Source organism: Carassius auratus, unplaced genomic scaffold (assembly GCF_003368295.1).
Source record: "Carassius auratus strain Wakin unplaced genomic scaffold, ASM336829v1 scaf_tig00217205, whole genome shotgun sequence".
Taxonomy (NCBI): domain Eukaryota; kingdom Metazoa; phylum Chordata; class Actinopteri; order Cypriniformes; family Cyprinidae; genus Carassius; species Carassius auratus.
Genome location: NW_020528941.1, coordinates 112,966 through 135,617, shown reverse-complemented (window position 1 = coordinate 135,617; position 22,652 = coordinate 112,966). Strand labels below are relative to the sequence as shown.

General features: G+C 36.1%; 1 protein-coding gene across 2 annotated transcripts; it reads right to left on the bottom strand.

Moving 5' to 3' along the window:
- Positions 1 to 299: 299 nt before the first annotated feature.
- Positions 300 to 22,025, bottom strand: LOC113100243 (phosphatidylinositol transfer protein alpha isoform-like). Of its 2 annotated transcripts, none has more exons than XM_026265030.1 (12): positions 21,818 to 22,025; positions 16,520 to 16,550; positions 10,720 to 10,865; positions 8,900 to 8,991; positions 7,139 to 7,146; positions 6,834 to 6,908; positions 6,659 to 6,742; positions 6,514 to 6,591; positions 6,256 to 6,366; positions 5,794 to 5,916; positions 3,752 to 3,836; positions 300 to 2,812 (listed from the first exon to the last, which is right to left on the bottom strand). In XM_026265030.1, the coding sequence occupies exons 1-11, from the start codon at positions 21,832 to 21,834 to the stop codon at positions 3,789 to 3,791; spliced, it is 813 nt and encodes a 270-aa protein (XP_026120815.1). In that variant the 5' UTR covers positions 21,835 to 22,025; the 3' UTR covers positions 300 to 2,812; positions 3,752 to 3,788. The 2 variants fall into 2 exon arrangements, with proteins under 2 accessions (XP_026120815.1, XP_026120814.1); XM_026265029.1 differs by having other exon boundaries at positions 300 to 2,802.
- Between the last annotated feature and the right edge of the window lie 627 nt (positions 22,026 to 22,652).

Below are 22,652 nucleotides of genomic sequence, written 5' to 3'. Positions count from 1 at the left end.
GCGCTAAACACTAGGGGAACAACTGGTGTTAAGCATATAACTGAAAAATGTGTTCGATCCGAGAAGAAAATGTACCAATATACAGAAAAAAAATAAAATAAAAAACAATATTGAATATTTTTTTACAACTTGAGGATACGTAAAGCAGTAAAACAGTTATTTTTAAAAGTATATTTATTTTTTTCACATCTCCAATGTAGTTTTATTGGAAGATAAAATGACAAAAGGCACAAATTCACAGTAAAAGAAAAAAAATGACATGACAAGGTGGGGGTTAAACATAAATTAATAAAAAAAAATAATGTATTTCTATAATCACTGGGTTTTTAATTTCGACAAACATATTGTGAAATCTAACAACAACATATCTATGAGAAAGTCCTGTTTACCATGATCTGCTCACATAATGATAACACACACTGTGGATGATCAGTTCATGTGGATAGTTCCCTTTTATAAGCCACTTGTCTGTCATTCAAACACCAGCTTGGACTGATCAAGGACAAGTTTCACTCGAGTCTCCTGAGAGAAGAATGGCAACCTTGTCCAAAACCCCTTGAAAGGCTCATTTCTCAAGTTCGTGGCTGCGTTCACAGTGTAAGCTTTGAAATTAATTTAAAAGTGAGAGTTTTCTACGGCTCACAGCAAAAATACAACAACAATCGATGAATGAAAACATATTTAGACACCATCCTGCCAAAGAGGAGCGGCCAGGGAGGAGGGGCGGGGCCAGTGACAGTGATGGGCGGAGTTATCTGAAAGTTCCATTATAGACTGTTCAAATCAACAGTTCATATTTAGTTTTTAATTCCCTAGGGCACCATAATCCCCACATTCCAGAAAATAGTAACTTCACCCACAGATAACACCCAACCATTACTAAACCACTAGATATAATTACTCTGGTTAGGTTGATGGAAGGCTGTATGTGCTGATATCCTGGCAGGATAGTCGGGATTATATTTATTTTAGTTTTTATGTGTTAATCTACATATATTTATATATTATATACAATTCAATACATACATCCATACATAACTTTGATTAGACTCAGGACCAACACATTTCTGGTGTATCGGTGGTTGTATCATGACGGTAAAGATGTTTTAACACAGTCTACACCATAAAACCTGCATTCACTTATTAAGAACTCAATGGCATTGTTATGAATTTCAAAGAATTCGATGCAATTCTACAAGAATAATTGAACTCTTGTCAGAGTGAATATAGGTGTGCATCAATGGGTCCTGAGCATTGGCTGAAAGAAACACATGGGTGTAAACCTCCATTCCAGTTACATGACGGATATCCCTCGAGCAAAAAACAAGAAACACTGAGAACTTCAAATGCACATACATCCATACATCACGTTACTAAGAAAAGACTGATTTAAAACCCCATCCTCAACCCATTTCATCTTCCTTACCTGATTCCAGGTAAGAAGCGATTGGAAGTGAGTATATTTGTATTGAAGTCCTATTGACGCAACATTCTGAGAGGGGATGGATTATACACTACTAAAGTCACTATCTCACATGTGTGTTGATTGGAAGGGTTTGTGGAAGGAGGTATTATTGCTAACATCTGGATAAATGTGTCTTTATCCTCAAGACAAGTAATAAAAGGGGAAGTACGATAATGAATCCTTCAACAAAACAGAAAGGAGGTGAGACATGACGTAAAATATCCTCCTTAAGCACCTTATCTGGTAGCGAACAAAATAGTCAGGAAAAAACTTTTTCTATAGTAGGAATGAAGCTTTTATGAAAGATGTCAAGACTAAAGGTTTAGCGTTGCCTCTTCAAGTTTTTTTAAAGACAGTCAGCCACTGAATAAAGAAAAGGGCGGAGCCTGATCTTGTAAACCAATCAAAAACAGCCAAGGGAGGGAGAGCTACACCTACTATACACCTGTCTTTTTTATAAAAAAAATAAACCAATACAATAACTTGACTAAAATAGCACACACAATGAAATTGTGGAAGAGATGACAATGCAACATTAATATTGACTGATTAACAAACAACACTTTTAAACTTCAACTTATTTCAAGAATGTGATACTGTTCAATGAGTCATAATAAACTATGTCTCGCATTAAATTATGAACAGTACTTGCAGTCTGACATTTTAAGGTGATTAAGCAGCTGCCAGTCAAAATGAATCCAAAATTCATCTCACAAATAAATGAATGTTCCGGATGACACGACTGTGATTGTACAGTACTCCACTATAAAGAGACACACTAAGATCCTGGATCAGCTGGTAAACAGATTTAAAAGTGGGTAAAAAAAATAAATAATAATAGTAAAATAAAATAAAGCAACAAAAACAAATCACTACAGAACAAAGCAAGGAAAACCGGCTTAGTCTGAAAACTATTCAGAGAACATTAACTTCAAAACCCTGTTTATACATCTGTCACAAGGATTCCACTGCCAATAGATATTCTGAAAATATATACACACAAATATCATCTGCTTTACATTAAACTCATCTTATAAATCCATTTATGCCGAGCTCCAAATGTTAAGGTAATGATCTGACATCATAAACGACGAACTGCTGATCGTCCCTGTATTTGTTTAAGTAGGCAGACTTCAGAAACTGGGCATGAGGATAGAACTGGAATAAAAGCCTACTGAACTAGTCAATGTGCTCCACTGTCAGACTGAAAGGAGGATGTGAAAGCTGCTCAGGACTAAAGGACTGGATGAAGGACTTCGATCACGATTAAAAAGACATGTTGCTTTGATGAGATTGAGGAGAGAGATGCTACTGGTCTCCAGAAGTTCAGGTCTGATCTGAGAAAAACTCACAGGAAATGACATGGCAGAGAGAGAGAGAGAGAGAGAAGAACATTAATTTACTCTAAAGGTTAAACACCACAGTTATGTTCAGAAGAGATTACTAATATAATGATTGAATATGGTTCAGTACATACTCCCATTCAAAGGTTTGGAGTCAGTAAGATCCTGTCATCAAGGATGCATTAAATTGATCATTTTATTTATTTTTATTTTATCTTGTTATTATTTTTTGTTTAATGCTACAACAAAATTAGTTTTCTATTAATAAAAGAATCCTGAAAAAAAAAAAAAAAAACTATTAATTAGCACATTGTTTTTCACATTGATAATTCTAAGAATTTTCTCGAGGAGCAGATCAGCATAGTAGAAAGATTTCGGAAAGATCATGTGACTATGAAGACTGGAATAATGATGCTGAAAATTCAGCTTTGCCAACACAGGAATAAATTGCATTTTCAAATGTTTATTTAAATAAAAAAACAGTTCTTTAAAATTATTAATAGCATTTCATATTTCTGTTTTGATTGTATTTTTTTATTATTAAATAAATGCAAACTTGGGGAGCATAACAAATATCCTTAAAAAATACAGAACAAAAAAAAACATCACGTGACATAATTGGCTGTGGCGTACAGTTACCAACCTAAAAATACATGTTTATTTTACATTTTTATTATTGTGGTTAAAAAATATATTTTGCAATGTCAATGAAAGGCCAAGTTCAGTGCAATGCACTGTGGGATTATTCTTTGCATACAGAAAATCCGCATACTGTACATACCACATAAACTATATACTCCCAAAAAAAAAGTTAATGTGCGTATGCTATCCCAAACATAGCCTATATACTGTGTTCATAGACTAGGAAATATGAAATAATTTTGAAGTTCTCACTTGCTGCTTCAGATAATGACATTAGGGGGCGCCAAAGATCTTGAATTACCTTTTTGAACAGCAGCATCCAGGAACACAGAGCAGCCTCAGTCTTCAAGAGCCACCATGCCTTTCACTGGATCCTTCACTCTCATCTGGAAGACAGCGATGGGAAAGCATGCATGTGTACATAAAGTAAGCAGCTCCTTGCAGAAAAAGAGGGGGTTAAAAATATGATTCAGGAAGGACTTTATCTTTAAGGATCTTTCTTATTTTCTGGTAGACAACAGATCACTTGTGGAAGTCAAGTAGGATACACTTGATTTCTGGGATAGTCCTCCAAAAAAATGTGAAGCTGGGGATATCGCCAATACATGATGTCACTCATTCCCCAAACGGCACCTGAGAGTGCTGAACTGTGACCTGCTCCGCTCTGCTGCCCCTTTTGTTCGCAGTGACCAGACCTCATTATGAGCTACATTCAATTATTCATCTGCGCTGTTACACATAATTGTCTTTGTACGGTGGGAAAATGTGTAGCAGGTCGAAGGCGACACACAATGCACCAGAACATAAACAAACTCAAGTCTCGCAACAAATGAATTGAGCCGTCAGTGCTCTGTTAAATTCGACAACAAAATATCTCAGGGCAAATGGTTTGTTTGGCTAACTGGCTAAAATTCACCATTACCATATAAAGGCTAGCTCAAACTGAATAACTGAAAGTGGAGAAAGACAGGGTAAATGTAAATCTACTAGGGGTGTAACGGTTCACAAAATTCACGGTTCGGTTCGATACGATACACTGATGTCACGGTTCGGTTCGATACGTTTTAGATACAGCAAAATGTAAAAACATCTCAACTTTTCAGAATGCCGCAAGCGCACCGCGGGTCATGTGACAAGAACTAACCAATCAGCTTCATCCTTTCCCGTAACAACGTTGAAAACTCAGCCAAGATGAAGGAACAGCTGATCATAGTTGTATATGGATTGCAATTTTGAAATAAATTTAGTAGCAGAGCTACTGCAAGCGATTTTTAGAGCTGCAAATCCATTTATCCTTTGCTGAAATTTCCGCGTCTCATGGAGAGAGCACGTCATTGTTGCTTAGCAAAGACAGACGCCTCATGAGCGCTTCTGCCCGAGCGCTTTGTAAAGGAGGAGAAAGACGTGCTTAGCGTTTTCCACGCGTTTTTAGGAGCGATATGTGAACGGACCCTAAGGCGCTCGCTCACTCAGCACGCGCTGAAGGCTCATTGCAAAATGTCTAATGCATTTAACAGACCAGAAATATAAGATCCTAAAATAACCAACAGGTCTGGTGTTTGGGTGCACTTTGGATTCCCTGTAAGCTATAATACTGGTGTCTAAATGCTGCAGGCATAGTTTGTTGCGTGCATGTTTCTCCTTTTTTTCGTCTTTTCCCAGATACTGACACAATAAGGTGATGTCGGCGTAAATGAGTTGACATGTTTCAAGTATTCACGCTGGTGTTTTTTTTTTTTTTAAAGCAATGAAGCAACCGCGCGAAGCCCTCACTATATAGGATTTTAGAAAGAATGCAGAGCACTAGTGTAGTGTGCAAACTTACCACAGTGTGGATTTCAGAAAGTGTGCAAAGACTTCACGTGCACACTTACCATAACATGGATTTACAAATAATGTTCTAAGGAGGGGCTCTCATGTCACTCTGATCGAGCAGCTCATAGATGGAATCATGCATCTCAAACAATATGTTTGAGAGTCATCTTCTTTTTCTCGTCTGTTAAACGCATTGGCCATTTTGCAACGAGCCTTCAGCGTGTACTGAGTGAGCGAGCGCCTGACTGAGTCATAACATAACATAAACATAAGTTGGTGTTTTTTTCTTCTTCGGGGGTGTCAGGGGCGTTGCCTGTTACGTCGTTTGGGTTATTGGGCTACCTTGTTGAACGCATATCATTATATTTCTCTTTTTTTTTCCAAATATAATTAATTAGTCCAACGAACCGTTCGGTATGCATAATGCGTACCGCGTACCGAACCGAAAGCGTCGTACCGAACGGTTCAATACGAATACGCGTATCGTTACACCCCTAAAATCTACTGGAGGACGACGTCTCATCTGACCTCATCCAGTTCCCTCCTGGTCTCTTCCTCCATTCTGCGGATGTCGTCCATGTTCAGCTCGATCCATTTATCAATCCAACAGAACAGCTGCCGGTGGAAATTAGTGAACAAGCGCTTCTCTTGCTGTTAAAGGGAAGATGACTTTTATATAGTTTGAACTAATATCCACAAGATGCCATGACATGACATTATAAGTCAACATGAAATGGTAATCAGAACTCATGAAATAGTTAGCAAATGACACATTTTATATTTTTGATAATAAAAAATTTAAATAATTTAAATTGGATAAAGCAAAAATTGCGGCCTTCCCCAACAAAGCCAAAAATGAGGGCCAAAAATGTAAGTCCTCTCAGTAAACTTTATTTTTAAGGAATAATCAGACCAGGAATGTGCATTAAATACTGTCAAATCTGATATCTGATTTTAACTTTAATATACTCTTTAATCAATCCCACTGACCTTTTGAATAAAGTTTTCCACTTTGTTTTGCAGGCCCCACCACTTGAACTTGACAGTAACCAGTTTGTAGGCACACATGTGTGGGCAGTCTGTCTTTTTAGGTAGCTCTTTCTACACAGACCCAAAATCATTTAAGCATTTGCATATCATTTCCCATTAATAAGCTTCCCACTCATACATCAAGCATGCACTTACTACATTTACACAAATTGTATTCAAGCACACAGCCATTAGAAGAAGTGCTTTAAAATATATCACCCTCCAATCCGGACCGAGCGGCCCTCTTCCAGTCTTTGCAGACTTAAACTTAGTGGGGTCTTCCTCTGGTTTATAGTCCTATAGACAGACAGCGCTGATCAGATTAGAAAGTAACAGGTGGCAATTTTATCTAAGTGAAGCCCACCTTTGGCTCCACCTGACTCCGGTCTGCGATGTCTATGTACATCACCTCCACCTTCTTCCAGGTGTCTGGGTCTAGTCCGTGAACCTGTACACATGAACACAATAATCACACTTGAGAACTTGACTGTCAGGTTAGACACAAATTTGTGGAGCTCATACACACAAACTATACTCGCATTTTCCTGCTGTCCCATGTCAGGTTTGTGCCACGTCTCAATCTTGACAAGGAAGTTTTCTTTCATATACTCATTCTAAAAACACAGATACTCAATGAACAAACTGATAAACCATAAACTCTTCAGTGACATACTGACTGTCCTCTCTCCTTTCACTCCAGCTAAAGTTACTGTCTCCTCTTTCACACAAACAGTGAGTGTTTGTATGTGCTTCTTCTGTACATGTTCAACATGTTTGTTCATTCAAATTACAAGTATAACTGGAAAAATACACATTCATGTACTTGTAAAGAGTGTATACTTACAGTAATTACTGACAGATGATGCAGGACAGACAATAGTGGTGGGGGAAGGATAATAAAATATGAATTAGATCATTTCTGTTTATGAAAACATCACAACACATTTAAGACTTAACCTCATTTTAGCCCATGTAAACTTAGTCTGGAAGTAAAGGAACTGAAATAATAGTTAAAATTAAGATTAGTTCCATTCAGACTGTGAGTCATTACTCATAAATTCTAATCAAACAACGATAAGCTTTGTGGCACATGACATGCAAGAAAAAAAAAAAAATTGTGCGCACGATTGACTAATTCGTTCCCTTAATGTACTAAAACGTGCACACGATTACTATTGCGTTCTTTCGATTTACTATTGCATTTTTCGATTTGCTAAATTGTGCACACGGTTTAGCAAATTGAGCGTATGAATTGGGAAATCGTGGGCACAATTTACGAAATAGAGGGAACGCAATAGTAATCTTGTGCACGTTTTAGTGCAATGAGGGAACGGATTAGTAAATCGTGTGCACGATTTAGCCTAATATTTTTTCCTGCATGTCATGTGCGGGGCTCCGTATCATAGTAAAAAATGGTGTGAAACAATAAATCAGCTCAGTAATGAATTCTGTTCACTTGAGGCAACTCTTAAGATTATGTTTTACTCCAATGCTGTTTTATGAGGAAAATGTCAGTTTAGTAATTTCTATGATTTGTGATTCTATATTTAAAAGCAGTCTTGAATAGGCAATTCTGACTTCTTAAAATCATGAAATGAAATCTATTATCTATAATCTATTTCACAGATGCATGTTATTTATCTTATTGTGAACGATTAATCTAGGCATGCTGTAGTATTATCATTATTATTAAATTTGACTTAGTCGTTTTTTTTTATCAAATCTCAAATCTCACTTTTATTTTTATTTTTATTGCAATTATGTCATTGTACAGCACTTTGGCTAACCTCGGTTGTTTTAAATGTGTTTAACAAATAAAATAAAATTGTATTGTATTGTATTCAATCTTGATTCCAGTAATGTATTCTGTTTAAACCCCGGTCCCTCCACAACTGACCCCACAACAAACAAACTCCCACAACCTGAAATCCAATTACCAACCGATGGATTATTTTATTTTTCAATAATCTGTTACACTCAGATGAACATCACAATAAAGATCTATTGCTACTTCCATTTTATTGCACCTTTAAATGGGACATCGAACTCCCATCGGAACTGTAGAAGCTAGAGCTCTTGGCTCTCAACTGAATATCTGTAGACATCCCTGTCTTGGACAAATAGTGGAAAACACTTTCTTTCTTCAAGCAGCTTGCTGACAGATGGCCAATAATCTCAGACAAATTATTTTTTTTATTCAATACTTATATGATTAAATAATCAGAAAATTCAGTACAGCTCAATACTTGCCATATCAGCTTTTTCCATTTATTCAAAAACCAAACTGTAGACTTCAGTTTGTTTTAAGCACTGCAGTGAGATTTAGAAATATCTTGATAACATTCTTCAGCGAATGGGGAGACTGTCGTCTATGCGGCTGTGAAAATGATGTGAAGGGAATGTGTCAGTATAATCTCAGTTTCCTGTGCTGTAACTCCACTCCTGCTCAGCTCAAACAGTGAATTATTCAGTGCCCGCAAACACAGGGACAAGAGAAAGAGACAGGGAGAAATAGATAGGAAGACATAATAATAAGAAAGCGAGAGAAACAAAGAGCACATGAAAAGAAATCTAGCTTCTAAGCATGTGTGTGTGTGTGTGTTACCTGTGCGGCAGTATGGGTAGGCGTTCCAAGCTTTCTCGTGAATGTTCAGTGCTGATGCTGGCGCAAGCATTCGTACAAATGACGGGACTTTACTGAAAAAGCAAAAATGCAATTAGAAGTAGATATATACAAAATAAACAGAAATGTCTATTTATTATAATTCTTTCTTCAAAACTTTGCTCTGTTTGTTTGAGCAATTTAACCAGGGGCCCGTTCTTCATACGTCGCTTATTACATCCGAGATCAAATGACACATCCAAGATGATATCATCGTGCTAATCATGATTCGGCTAATTGGGTTCTTCGAACACACCTGTTGTGTATGATTTGTATCGCCTGGATTGAGTTATCGGAGATAATTGCGCGTTCATGTGTTGGCTTAAAAGGGGATATGTATCGATACTCGAAACCATGATCAGCAGGGCAGCGATTGGCTGGTGGCAAGACGGCAATGTAATGACGTCATAAAATTTAAAACGACACCTGACGAAAAACTTGACAAATTTCTGGACTTTTTTAAGGAAACAGCCAAGCAAACAAAACTATACATAAATGTTATAATAGATACATGAAAGAGATAATAAATACATGTTTTTTTTTTTTTTTTTCATGATTCCCAATTATTTAGATTCACAATTTATAATAGTTGTGCAGTCTTTAAATTTTTATTTCAATGTAGAAATTATCTTTTCATTTCATTTTATATTTGGACAGATTTGTTACGTGACAGCATTAATGAAAGTTTCTAAAGGGTCAATATCATGTTATCTGCATCTCCTGCGCTCCATCAAGCCACTCTTATAAAAGCAGTCATCACTCAAAATAATGCAAGACTCTATTATCTGTATAGCATGTGTGTAAGACTCTAATACAATTATGAAGTAATAATTTTATGACATAAATATTTCAGTGAGTAAAACTGGCTGTGTCTATAGTAGGCTGTTATCGACTACACAGCATTTTTATATTATTTTTAAATATTTTTTTTAATGATTATTATTTTAAATAATTGTCCCTGGATCAGTATGATACTCTTGTAATAAAGTAGCGGTGGTAGCAGACATATTTTGAGTATCAGTTCTGGTTGAAAAGAAGCGATCTAATCCTGTTTACATGAAATAAGCCTGTTCCCGAGCAGGTTTAAGCTTACGGACCTGTTGCTATGACAGCAGCTCCGGGATGAGCTTCGAAGAACCAAATGATCCAAGATCACGCCAAACCATCAACATTCAAATCCAGCTAACTGAGTAAGCAACGTACGAAGAACGGGCCCCTGGTCAACATAGCAATAGTGGCTCAACCAATGGTGTAAATTTGGGGCGGGGCTATCTGTTTGTCTGACCAATAACAGACAAGGGAGGTATTTTGTAAATCTGTCTGAAAACATTCATTATTTTTGCATTTCTTTTTACTTAAATTATACACATAAAATTTACCTTAAAGGGTTAGTTAACAGAAAATGAAGCAAAAAATAAAGTCAAGCACCCAAATGTCAAAACAGCATCATATAAGTACATAAAATAGTCCACATCATTCATATTCTGAGTGTTCTAAAGAAATTTGATAATGTTATGTGAGGAACTAACAAAAGACCATTTTATGGTGCTTTTTGTAAAAAAAAATTCAAACTCAATGGTTCATAACAACCAGGACATTCTGCAAAAAAAAATTTTTGTGGAAGCTCAAATGCCATACTGGTTTGGAACATCTTGAGGATGTGTAAATTATGCACCTATTTTTTAGTGCACTATAACATAAATCTAGCATATTTTATTTTATTATATACACTTGTGTCTGTGGGTTTGTGTAAGTGTGAGCACCTCTGCAGGTGGTAGATTTTGTGTGTGTACTGTCCCTTCTCTCCATCCTTCTCATAGGGTTCGTTCTTCAACACCTCCACACCCTCTCCTCCACCCGTCTCGTTCTTACTGGCCTCCGCTACTGAGTACAGCTGTCCAACCTGATACTGCGGGACACACATAAAGCATCGGACTCACTTACTAAATGGCAAGTTATAAATTTTACTGATGTCTGTATGGAAATGAAGCATGTTTTCTGTTAGTATCGTACCATTAGCAGTATGACTGATTTTCAGATATCACAACATGTTGTCAAAATTCAGATTATGTTCTACTAATGATGATCATTTTCAAGTGCAACTGAACTGGACATTTAGACTAGATTTTTTTTTTTTTTTTTTTTTTTTATAGCCATACAATAATCTTGCTGCTTAATTACAAAAATAAATCAATCAATAAAAAGGAATTACAAAATACACTTGGCACATGATGAGAAAAGTTGAAGATATTGTTTAGTAAAATTAGTCCATTTTGTTATAGGCTATTAAAAATAAAGGCTCTAAAAGTGTGTTTTGTCAGCAATTGCAACAGAAGGACGATTTTCCCAAAGAACAATTCAGCGAACAGTTCTTAAAACATTTTTTTTTTTTTCTCTAAAACATTTGAATAATATAAAGATGCTTTTCCACTATAAAGAACGTTTTTGTCCAATTGAACAATTCCATGGATGTTGAAAGTTCTTCATGGAACCATAGATGCCAGTTAAGAACCTTAATTTTAAAGATTGTAGATTGCGTGTGTAGAATTAGAGATTTAGTGTACACTGTTAGCAGCCTTCGCTCAGAGTCAAGCTGAGCCGGCAGCAAAGACTTGAGCTAAAACACCTCCTGAATCTTACCTAGAAACAGCCCAGCTGTTCAAATCTGGGCTTTCATCCCTATACACACTGTCCATCACACATAAGCGTGTGTGTGTGTGTGTGTGTGAGAGAGAGAGAGAGAAAGAGAGTGAGAAAGAGAGAACAGAAGAAAGAAAATGATGACACAAAGCCTATTTATACCAGTTGGCACCAGAAAATGACAGATAGAGGAGAAAAGGGGAGAAAAGGAAAGAGGGAGTAGAGCAAGGTGACACACTCCAATCCATAAATAGATTTGGATTTCATGATTTCTGTGTAGAATGTGGAACTATGTGTGTGGTTCTATATGGCCATGCAGTGTCATCATTCCTCTGCCAATCAGAGATTTCCTCTGTCCTCTTAGCCAATCAGACGCCAGTAGCAGATTGCGTCACTTTGCAGCACCGAAAATCCAACCTACATCACACATTATCATCCCTCTCGCTCTGCAAACCACACACACACAGACACAGATCATTGGACAGGGTTTCGTCTGCAGCGGATGTGCTATTTCTTTGTATTGGTGTGCCATACATCTTTTTTTAAAGGGACAGTGCACTAAACTGTAATATTTTTGAATGAGCAGCATTTGATAATGTGTAGACTACATGAGAGTGTGGTTATAGTTCACTGATGGTGATGGACAGGTTAAAAGATGTGAGCTCAGACTAATCGACAGGCTAACAGAGGGAAAGGATATCTCATGCGCCAGCCAGTCTACAATGGCAGACAGCTTATGGTGTTTATGTGCGGTATGATTATAAACAGGAGGAGGAGGAAGGGTAGAAATGAGGGAGTGTCATAAGGGGGCATAAACTGCCCAGCTGCCCTTAAGCAAGTAAGCTTTCTTAATCCATCATTCCCTGCTGAATGAAAGGACTCCAGGAATAGAATTTTGCCCTCTTGCTTTAAACAACATCCACCAAATAAAATATATCTGCATGGGCTTTAATTCATGTGAGCTTTTCTGACAAGAGCTGTTCTCTGCTCTCAGCGCTCAAAAGAAATTAGATTGTCATTATTTATTCACATCTGGAAACTTGCAGACTAATGACCAGAGGTGATTCTGGGAATTTTATGAAAATGGGAGGCACAAAGGGCCAAAACTTGCAGCTTGAGGAATTAATATCATGCCATGATTCTATGTTTTTGAAATGTGGATCAAAGATTGACTAAAGGTTGACTAAAGGTTAAATGGTGAATACAAATTATATAGACGATAAAAAAGCCTAAAGATGTATTTATTTAAATGTCTTCATTTTCCATTACCACTATCCATTATATACAAATAAAATAAGATAAACATATTTTTACAGTAATAATGAAAAAAAAAAGGTTATTGGATTTATACTTGCTTAGTAGGTGGCGACAAGTAACTGTTTTGTATGTGTGAGTTTGAATCATTCATTCAAAACTCAAATTTATTCAGCAACAAATCAAGTGAGTGTGTCACTGAATCACTCACTCTACCGATTTGTCTTAAATTAAAAAAACACATTGTTTGGGACTGGTTCATTGTCATATTAAGTAGATATTGTATAATATTGTGTCTAGAATATAAGTTGCTCAATCCACTTTATTTTTAACGTAAGAGAAGTTGTGGACCTTTTCTTACTTTACTGAACTGTTATTCTAGATGTTCATATAACAGCTAAGTCTTGAATGAAATCTTGTGCATTGATAGGAAATCGCTTACTTCCACATTGAGAATATAGCTTGATATTAACACCTTTTATTGAACTGCTGCATAAAATCAATATTATAATCACAAGCTTGCAGTATTGCTGTACACTGCAGTATTTTCAAATATTGCAATGAAACTATACTTTTCAAGATTTTCATATTCATCTGGGCAAGTACAAAATAAACCTCTATGAATTATAGATAAACCTTTTTAAATGAATTGGCATCCCTTAAATGTCAATTTTTCACTGAAGACAATAGTTTATCTGCAATCGCTTTATGAAAATTACAGCATGTCAGTAATAAGGATCATTACTCTGACTGAAAATACACTAATCAATGAAGATGATGATGAAAGAGTGAAACTACAGTAGCAATGTTCACCCACCCTTGGTTCATTAAACTCAGTCTAAATCTAATCTGCTCAAAGTTCATTTAATTGTGCAGTCTTAATGAATGCAATGCAATGCAAAAGCTGCTTATTTAACCTTTTAAACTCCCACTGTGTGCAAGGAGGAGACGCTGACCTGACACAAAGTGCTTACATTAAAATGTCTCGTCCTAGACATATTTTATGTGACTGAACTGATTGGACTATTATCCAAATGGATCTTGGCAGACAGTACTTTTTTTCAGAATATGCTTATGTATCTAAAAATGAGTCCAGATGAAGAGGGGCCTCACAAGGTGTAAGCAGCCCTTCAATTTGTATAATCTGGCCCAAATCCATCAAGGCATTTTAAATTCTGTCCGTAATTCACAGTAACACTTCCTCCAGTGGAAAAGCCCATCCCCTGTTGTCCTCTCACATCAAAATTCACAGACACAATTGCTTAGACCTGTTTTGGACTGTTTTAGCTTGCAAATAGTGCTTGCCTTAAATTGCCCGTTATATGGAGCCAGATCTGCCTCAAAAATTATACATATACATAACAAAATTCATAAATGCTCAGCACAATGAATTCATGAATACACAAGTAAAATAATAAATATTTCCACAAAAATGCTCACACAAATGCATCTAACCTAAATACATTTTAAATGTTTACGTTAATATATGTAAATATTAAATTATTTAAAATTTACATTCACATTTATGAATGATGTTACATGTATTTATCTATTGTTGAATCTGCTTTGCAAATCGTCACACATGCATGGTCTACTTTGAATTTGTGTGCGGTAGAGCGGAATTTGGGTGCGAATGCAACTGGTTTTTAAAGGGAATGGGAGATGACACCCATTACTCATTAAGAGAATGGGCACTACCCTTTTAGACCAAGCACTCGGCACGCCGACCATTTTTCCGTTCCTTAAACTAGCAAAAGTGGATTTTAATGCGCACTAAGTGCAACTGCGCTGTGCGCTTTAAACTATGAGCTTAGATCATTAAAATAGGGTCCTAAATCTTAGAATAGCTTCCAACAAATCATTTGAGAATTGTTGGAAAATTAGGTGATATTAAATGCATATTTTGAGAAAACTAAAGCGTTTTTTGACCTTGCATGCATGTAAATCTACTGTAGGATTACACCAAAAACAATATAAGGGACCTTAAAAAGGGCATAATAGGGTCACTTTAAAGGTTTAGTTCACTTACAGAATAAATATTTTGTGATAATTTACTCATGTCATCCAGAAAGAATTTATTAAAAGTCGAAAAAGAAATTAAGGTTTTTGAGAAAAACATTACAGGATTTTCCCATTATAGTAAACTTCAATGGGATCAACGGGTTGAAGGTCTAAATTGAAGTTTCAATGCAGCTTCAAAGAGCTCTATGATCCCAGCCCAGAAACAAGTGCCTTATCTAGTGAAACTGTAATTTTCATAAAAAAAATTTTTTACCACAAATGATTTTCGATGTGTGTCCATGACTTTACGCAATTGCGTAATCACTTCGGAAAGGTCACGCGCAGTTGGTTTATCTTTGTACTCCGGTTCAAAAAGGTAGGGTAGGGTGGAAAAAATTTCTAAATCATCAGACAAAAGTTTTACCTTTTTTTTTTGTGAAGGGCATTTGACTTTCTTTGCACATTTGCTTTTGTAAACGCTGGGTCAGTGCTTCCACCTACATCATGCGTGACCTTTACAACATAAGACGTGAAGTTGAACTAGTGCAATTTTTGTTTTTAGAAAATGACAGATAGATTCACTAGACAAGACACTTATTCCTTGGCTGGGATCGTGTAGAGCTCTGTGAAGCTGCTTGAAACTGCAATTTAGGACCCCTTTGCACCCATTGAATTCCATTATATAGAGAGAAATCCTGGGACGTTTTCCTCAAAACCCTGAATTTCTTTTCGACTGAAGAAAGAAAGACATGAGCATCCATTAGTGAGCAAGTGATGCTAAAAAGTACATTTCTCCAAATCTCTGCTAAATCTGTTTAATTTTTGGGTGAACTATTCCTTTAAAGTTGCAGTGTGTAATATTTGCAAAACTTGCCCAAACAGCAATTTCCAACCTTCAGTCATTGCTCAGGCAAAAAGAACGCTTGGCCAATGGAGCATATTCTGATTCTGATTTGTGTTCAAAAATTACACACTGCACCTTTAATGCTCAAAATTAACTGATAATCTTGGCAGTTGGCAGTCTAAATTTTATTTCTTTGCAGATCACAACTTTGTGAGGCTAGATGACAAGAAAAGCTGAGAGAAAGAGAAGCAGAAGGAGGAGGTATCAGGTAACTCTTTAGATATTCACAACCAGATCACTGAACAGAATGACACGCTAGAGGATTAGAGGATCATGGGAAATGAGGAGACTGGGAGACACAGGGAATGCTGTCTGAATGGGGCAGAGAAAAGAATGAGAGACAGAGAGGAAGCAAAAATGTGGCACAAAAAAAAATGCTGAGAGGGCCAAAAGCACAACTATTCATTGACACAAACTGAGAGAAATTATGCATTAGTGTTTCTCCATGGGCAGTACGGGATCAAACAGCATGAGAGGAAAAAGATTCATCCTCTTGCTGAGATAACTGACTCATAAGAGACTGAATGACAGGGTGGTGTGCTGATCTGTGGCTTAGTGCACATGGAGAGCATCACAAACTACATTGTGACTCCTCTGCTGTCAAAACCAGCTAAGACTGAGTCATCCGAACTCAACACATGCAAATCAGTGTTTGACGCTGCACACACACATACCAAAACAAAGTTTGTGTTCAGTGTCATTACCAGCGTTCACTGTGTACACAGACATACACTCACAAACAAACACACTCAATTTGCACTTACCTCCTCCACAGAAATCGGTAGGATCACTCGACTGCAAGAGAGCAAGAAAAACGAATTATTTAAAATCTACCAGTAATAAGCATGTTTGATCTATCATTATAGCTATTACCATCATGTCTCGTTTCTTTAAACTGCAGAAATGAATAGGATTTTTATTTGGGCACTATTCTGATAATTTCTTAAATTATTAACACAACATACAAAGTGGAAAGTTTGGAATAAATACGTTTTTTTTATTATTATTATTTAATGGATGCATTTATCATCAAAAACAGTAAAAGTAAAAAACAGCTATAATGAGAAATATTATAAAGATTTAAAATCTTTTCAGTTTTAATATATTTTAGAAATATATTAAATGTAATTTATTCATTTATTTATTTTTATTATTAGTAGTATTATCAATGTTAGAAACTGTGCTATTTAATATTTTTTTCAGGATTCTTTGATGAATAGAAACATCAAAATGACAGCATTAATTTGAAGTTGAAATTTTTTAACATTATAAATGTTTGATCAATTTAATGTGTCCTTGCTGAATAAAAGTATTAATTTATAAAAATTAAAATTAAAATCTTACTAATTCAAAACCTTTTAACAGTATAGTGCATATAATTTCTTTTCTTTATTCAAAGAAAAGTATTTTTACTCCAAAATAAGTACCCTAAAATATATATATATATATATATATATATATATATATATATATATATATATATATATATATATATATATATATATATATATATATATATATATATATATATATATATATATATAATAGCTTAAATGTAAAAATATGATCAATATATCAATGCAAAGTGGAAAATATTGTTTGGGAATCTGGTCATTCCACTGTATTTTCAGCTCATCTTTATATTCCTAATAAACTTAATAGCAAAAAATAAAAAACAAATAGAGAATCTATAACACAATTGCTGCATCAGGACCTCCTTGGCTATATCTCTTCAACACATGTTATATTTAGCAGCTTAAAGTATCATGAATACAAAATGAACCTGTTCATATTAGCAAACCTAAAAGCTATTCCCTGTCAAGCACATCTCTGCTATGCTGTATGTGTACTGTTTCTGGATGGTAGTTGGCAGTATACCTAACTCTGTGTAGCACCCATATATAATCAATACTTCTCAGGAGTAATACAACACCAATACCACGCTCCAATCCAGCACAGCTCTCTCATTATCAGCCTTATCACACACACACACACACACACACACACACACACACACACACACACACACACACACACCCCTCAGCACTGTCTACATCTGACTTATGAGGGCTTCTGTGACAGGACACATGAGCTTGTCAGCAGGTCAAGGACCAGGTTCACCTTTAATAAATGACAAGATCATTGGGAAAGAAGTCCACGCTTTGATGAGAATAACAGGTTAGGATAATTCTGATATTTTTACTGGAAAACAAATCAAAAATACAAATTATGAACATGATTTTGCAGTATAGTCATGTTGCGCTTGAGGGAATTTCTTTCCTCACCATATATTAGGTGCTTCATAAACGGGGAAGTCTCTCTATTTATCAAATGCCATGGTCGCACAGGTGTGTTTTACTGTTTGCTGTTATCATCATCTGTTAATAGCAGGAGTCACCTTGCCCTCCTGAGTGCCGCCTGTGTCCTGGACAGGGACTAGCGTTCACCGTGCTGGATTTGGTGTCTCATGTACTCTGCCTCCATGACACCCAGGCAACTTTCTGCATTATAAATGCCTTTGCCTGCATGACTGCATTTCGCTGTATAAGAAAGGCTTTACTTATTGTTTCGGTTACAAGACAATCAAGTATACAAATAGATCCTGAAATTCAAGATTCACCTGAAAGTTCAGCTCTCCTTTTCACTAAATTTGTGAAACATAATGCATTCAGACAAAGATTAAGACATAATAATATGACATTTCATTATTTATTTCTGAAGTTTTCCAATCCATCTTATTTATAGATTTTATGATGTTACCCCAGTCCTAAAGCTTTCAGTCTTAACTATGAAAATACATGATGAAAATATAAATCATTACATAATTAAAACGTGATCATCTAAATTTAAAAAATCATAAAACATTTTTATTTTCCATTTTTTTATCTATTCTGTGAACATTTTCTGTGATTTTGTAACAAAAAAAAGACAAATGGCTTCAGTTTTATACACTGTTGGATGCTGTTTGTGAGACAAATGAAATAAACTAGTTATGAGATTATTTTCTAAAATTTCACAGGCCAGAAGTGTTGAGAAACTCTCATATAGATTGTAAAATTGGCATGACACGTGTGACTAAAACTGTTTTATGGCATATAAGTTAAGTAGGAGACCCAGCAAACATTGTGTCTGAATCCTGGAGGTGAACTAGAGCAGTGAGAAAGAGACACACAGAACAAGAACTCACTGCTTTAGCTCACATAGCCTACTACAAAGATTAACACCTTGTTTTTATTTAAACTCATAAGCTACATTTGATGCATAACGGACACCGCGTTCTCTGCTGAGCCCTCTCTGTTCCTTGAAATCTCCATGACGTGGCTGAAAGTGGCGTCAGAGAGATGCCGGCAATGAGGAGTGTATCATACATGATAATAAGTTTGCATCGCGTCCTTGTTACATGCATCTAGTGAAGAGATTTGGCTCGTGGCTGAGTCATACAGAAGATGTGCATGTGCACAAAATAACCCCTCCACAGTGGAATTAAAGAGAAAAGAGGTATTTCTGAAAGGGTTAGTTCACCCCGAAATTACAATTCTGTCATTAAATACTCAACCTCATGTCATTCTAGACCCGTTATACCTTTGTTTATCTTCAGAACACAAATTAAGATATTTCTAATGAAATCCGAGAGGTTTCTGACCCTGCATAGACAGCAGAGGTCTCATAGCTATTCAAAGTGCTAAAGGAAATAAAAAAATAGGCAAATAATATTTTTTTTTATATTTGATACAATCACATCAGTGTGATTAGATCATTCAGTGCGGCACAACATTAGCTGATACATTCAATTATAAATTATTACGTTTGGAAATATTTCGAATAAAAAAAAATAAAAAAAAATAAGACATCCTATAAACAACTTATATCAGTTATACAATGTTATCATGGCTGCTGTGTGTCACATGACAAGCATAAAATTAGTGCATGATTTATTAGATTGACAGCAATGCAACTACCATGTTCAAGACCCAGAAAGGTAGTAAGGACATTGTTAAAATAGGGTCTATGCAGGGTCAGAAAGCTCTCGGATTTCATCAAAAAAAATATCTTAATTTGTGTTCTGGTGAAAAAACAGTAACATCCTCGTCCTTTTTATGAGCCATCTTTTGAAGCTTTCTCGCTTCTCAAGATGGCCACCGTCAATCACATAAGCACAGCTCTGTACTTGTGCTCTACTCTCTGGTCAAACGCACTTAAACCACTAGCCTAATGTATCTATTAACTATGCACATCATAACGTTTTATTATTATATGTTATGATAAAATATTTAATTAAGACTGAATTTGTATTTAACCAGACCAAGTTTAATTAAAAGACATTTTAAGTTTAATTATAAATCTGCATGTCCATGATTAACCAAACAACGGACAAATTAATTATGCAGTGAACAAAGAACATTTACATTATCAAAGAATATCACTGGACTCGGTCTAGTGTGAGTGTAAGCACTCTAAAAAAAGCTAAGCTTTAATCAGTGTATGATGAATTAATCTCTCACATCGCATGTACATCTGCACTTTGTACTAACCAAAACGTTTGCGTATCACTGATGTTCAAATTGAGTAAAATCCCCTTAATAGAAATATTAAAGAAAAACATATCCTTGCACTAAAATCAAAAAAGCACAAATATATATTGGTTTGCATATGACGCTGTCTTCTTTGTATGTTAATCCATAAGAGTTTAGGCTGATTAATATTCGGATTTTGTTGAAAATATCCCCCTCCATGGCCCCGCCCTGCAACATCAAGCCCCGCCCCCAGCACCCCCCATATAAAATATGTTCCCGCTCTATGAACGAAGGTCTTCTAGGTTTGGAAGAACATGAGGGTGAGTAATTAATGACAGAATTTTCATTTTTGGGTGAACTAACCCTTTAAGGACAAATGTAGCCTGTGTTCCGACTGTGAGAAAAACCAGATGGATTTCTCGTTAACTGGTATGATGCTGGTCTACCAGCCTAAACAGATGAAAGTGCCTTAAGTTTACACAGTAACCAAAGAAGTTTACTTCAGAGTGCGCAAACGCAAGCGAACAAACTTTGCGTATGAAGTAACCATGGAAACAGCTGCTGTCTGTATCTTGTGCTAAATCAACAAAACTAAATATTGGTAATATTTATCATTTTATTAGACTGGGTTTACGACTTTAAATGTATCGCTAGTGTTTGTTGAAAAAGCCTCTGCTATGATTTGACGATAGACGCATCAATATTTGAACTCCCTGAAAATTACTAACAGAAATAATTTTTAAGTAACTTAATTAAAGAAAAGGTGTACACTGCCTAAAACCCATCTAAATCCAATAAACAAACTTTTTACTAAGGACGTCAGAAAATATTACTATCATCTGCACTGTCTGGAGATGAATAAAGCCTCATATGGTTTCAGTAACCTTAATTTCTGCCGGTGCCTTTTGTGTTTGTGGGCAAAGAAAGGTTATTAATATTTCAAAGGTGACTGGCGGGGGAGGTTTGGAGTTTATTATTAAGTTAGCCATAGTTCGTCGCGCGGTTCAATGAAACATGCGCAAGGTGAACGCATCCACGTTGTTCTGAAAAGCGCGGACGGTTTAACGAAAATGTGAATATAGCCAAACTCGTGGCCACATGGAGATGAATGAACGGGATGTTTCTGAGAGTATTAGTACAAAATACACAGTCGCCATTTAATATCGGAACGCGGTGTCTCAGTTTCACCTTCTCGAGCGTATCAATAACACAATAAAGAGACAATTAAACTCGGTTGATTGGATATGTGACAATATAAATTTAAAAGCATCTAATTTATTACAAATTATAATTGCACCAGTTAAAATGTCACACGCATGTTTTAAACACATAACGTGTACTGTAGGCCACGGTAAATTGATGACTATGCATCAAAGCCATTTATATATTAAATGTATCAAAAAATATGCATAAAATCAAGGGCTTTAGATGTGTACTGTCGGAAAGTCAAGTTTCCAATGTCGCCATGGCCTCTGGTGCCTGCGCTGCATGGACGGACAGAGGATGCTCCCACATCACAGTCAGATCCGAAAATAACGCTGCACTTACAATTCTTTAATCAGCATTTTCTCCGGTGCTCTCTGCCTTCCAAAGATAACGAGGTTTAGCACCTGGATGAACCCAAATAGGAGTCGAGTCTTGCGTTAGTCCCGGTGTCTCGGTCTACCCCACCTCACCCGCTTCTATGTCATTCTAGGGACCGTTTTTCTATTTCCCACAGATTCACTTCCTGATCGGGGCCGAGGGGGGCGTTAACGACAAACCCTGATGCTGTGACAGAGGAGTGATGACGTCATGGGGTGATGATATGGAGGGGGGTTGATCGTTATCAGCCTTAATGCATCATAAAAAATAAATAAAACCCCAGACCGACCGTCGATGGAAGCTCTTAGGTGGTCGTTTGTGTGATGTAACAGCTGGTGGTCGCATAGCTCTCTATCAGTCAAATTACAATCTGTCACAAATTATGTAACGATAAACTGGTGCAGTCTATTTATATCACATCTGGAGACAGATCCCACCATCCGATTATTTTCATGTAGTTACAGTATGATCTGCCCTTCAAAGCGTTTCTCAAAACATTGAATACAGTAAATAAATACAGTGTCTCCCATTCACAATATATTGTTCATAGATTTCAAACCCAGATGTATTTGTGCAGTAGACTTGTAAGATCTGATTTCTAACTTTAATGAAGAGTCAGCTTCTTTTTTTCTCGATGCCACTCAAGGATCCAGGATTATGATGACCCCTGAGAGGAGTAACACTTATAAGACTATATTTTAATTGATGAAAAAAACTCATTTATACAACGTGAGAAAAAATAATTGTGACATTACAAAGAATATATACATATAAAAAACTATATTTTAAATAATTAAAT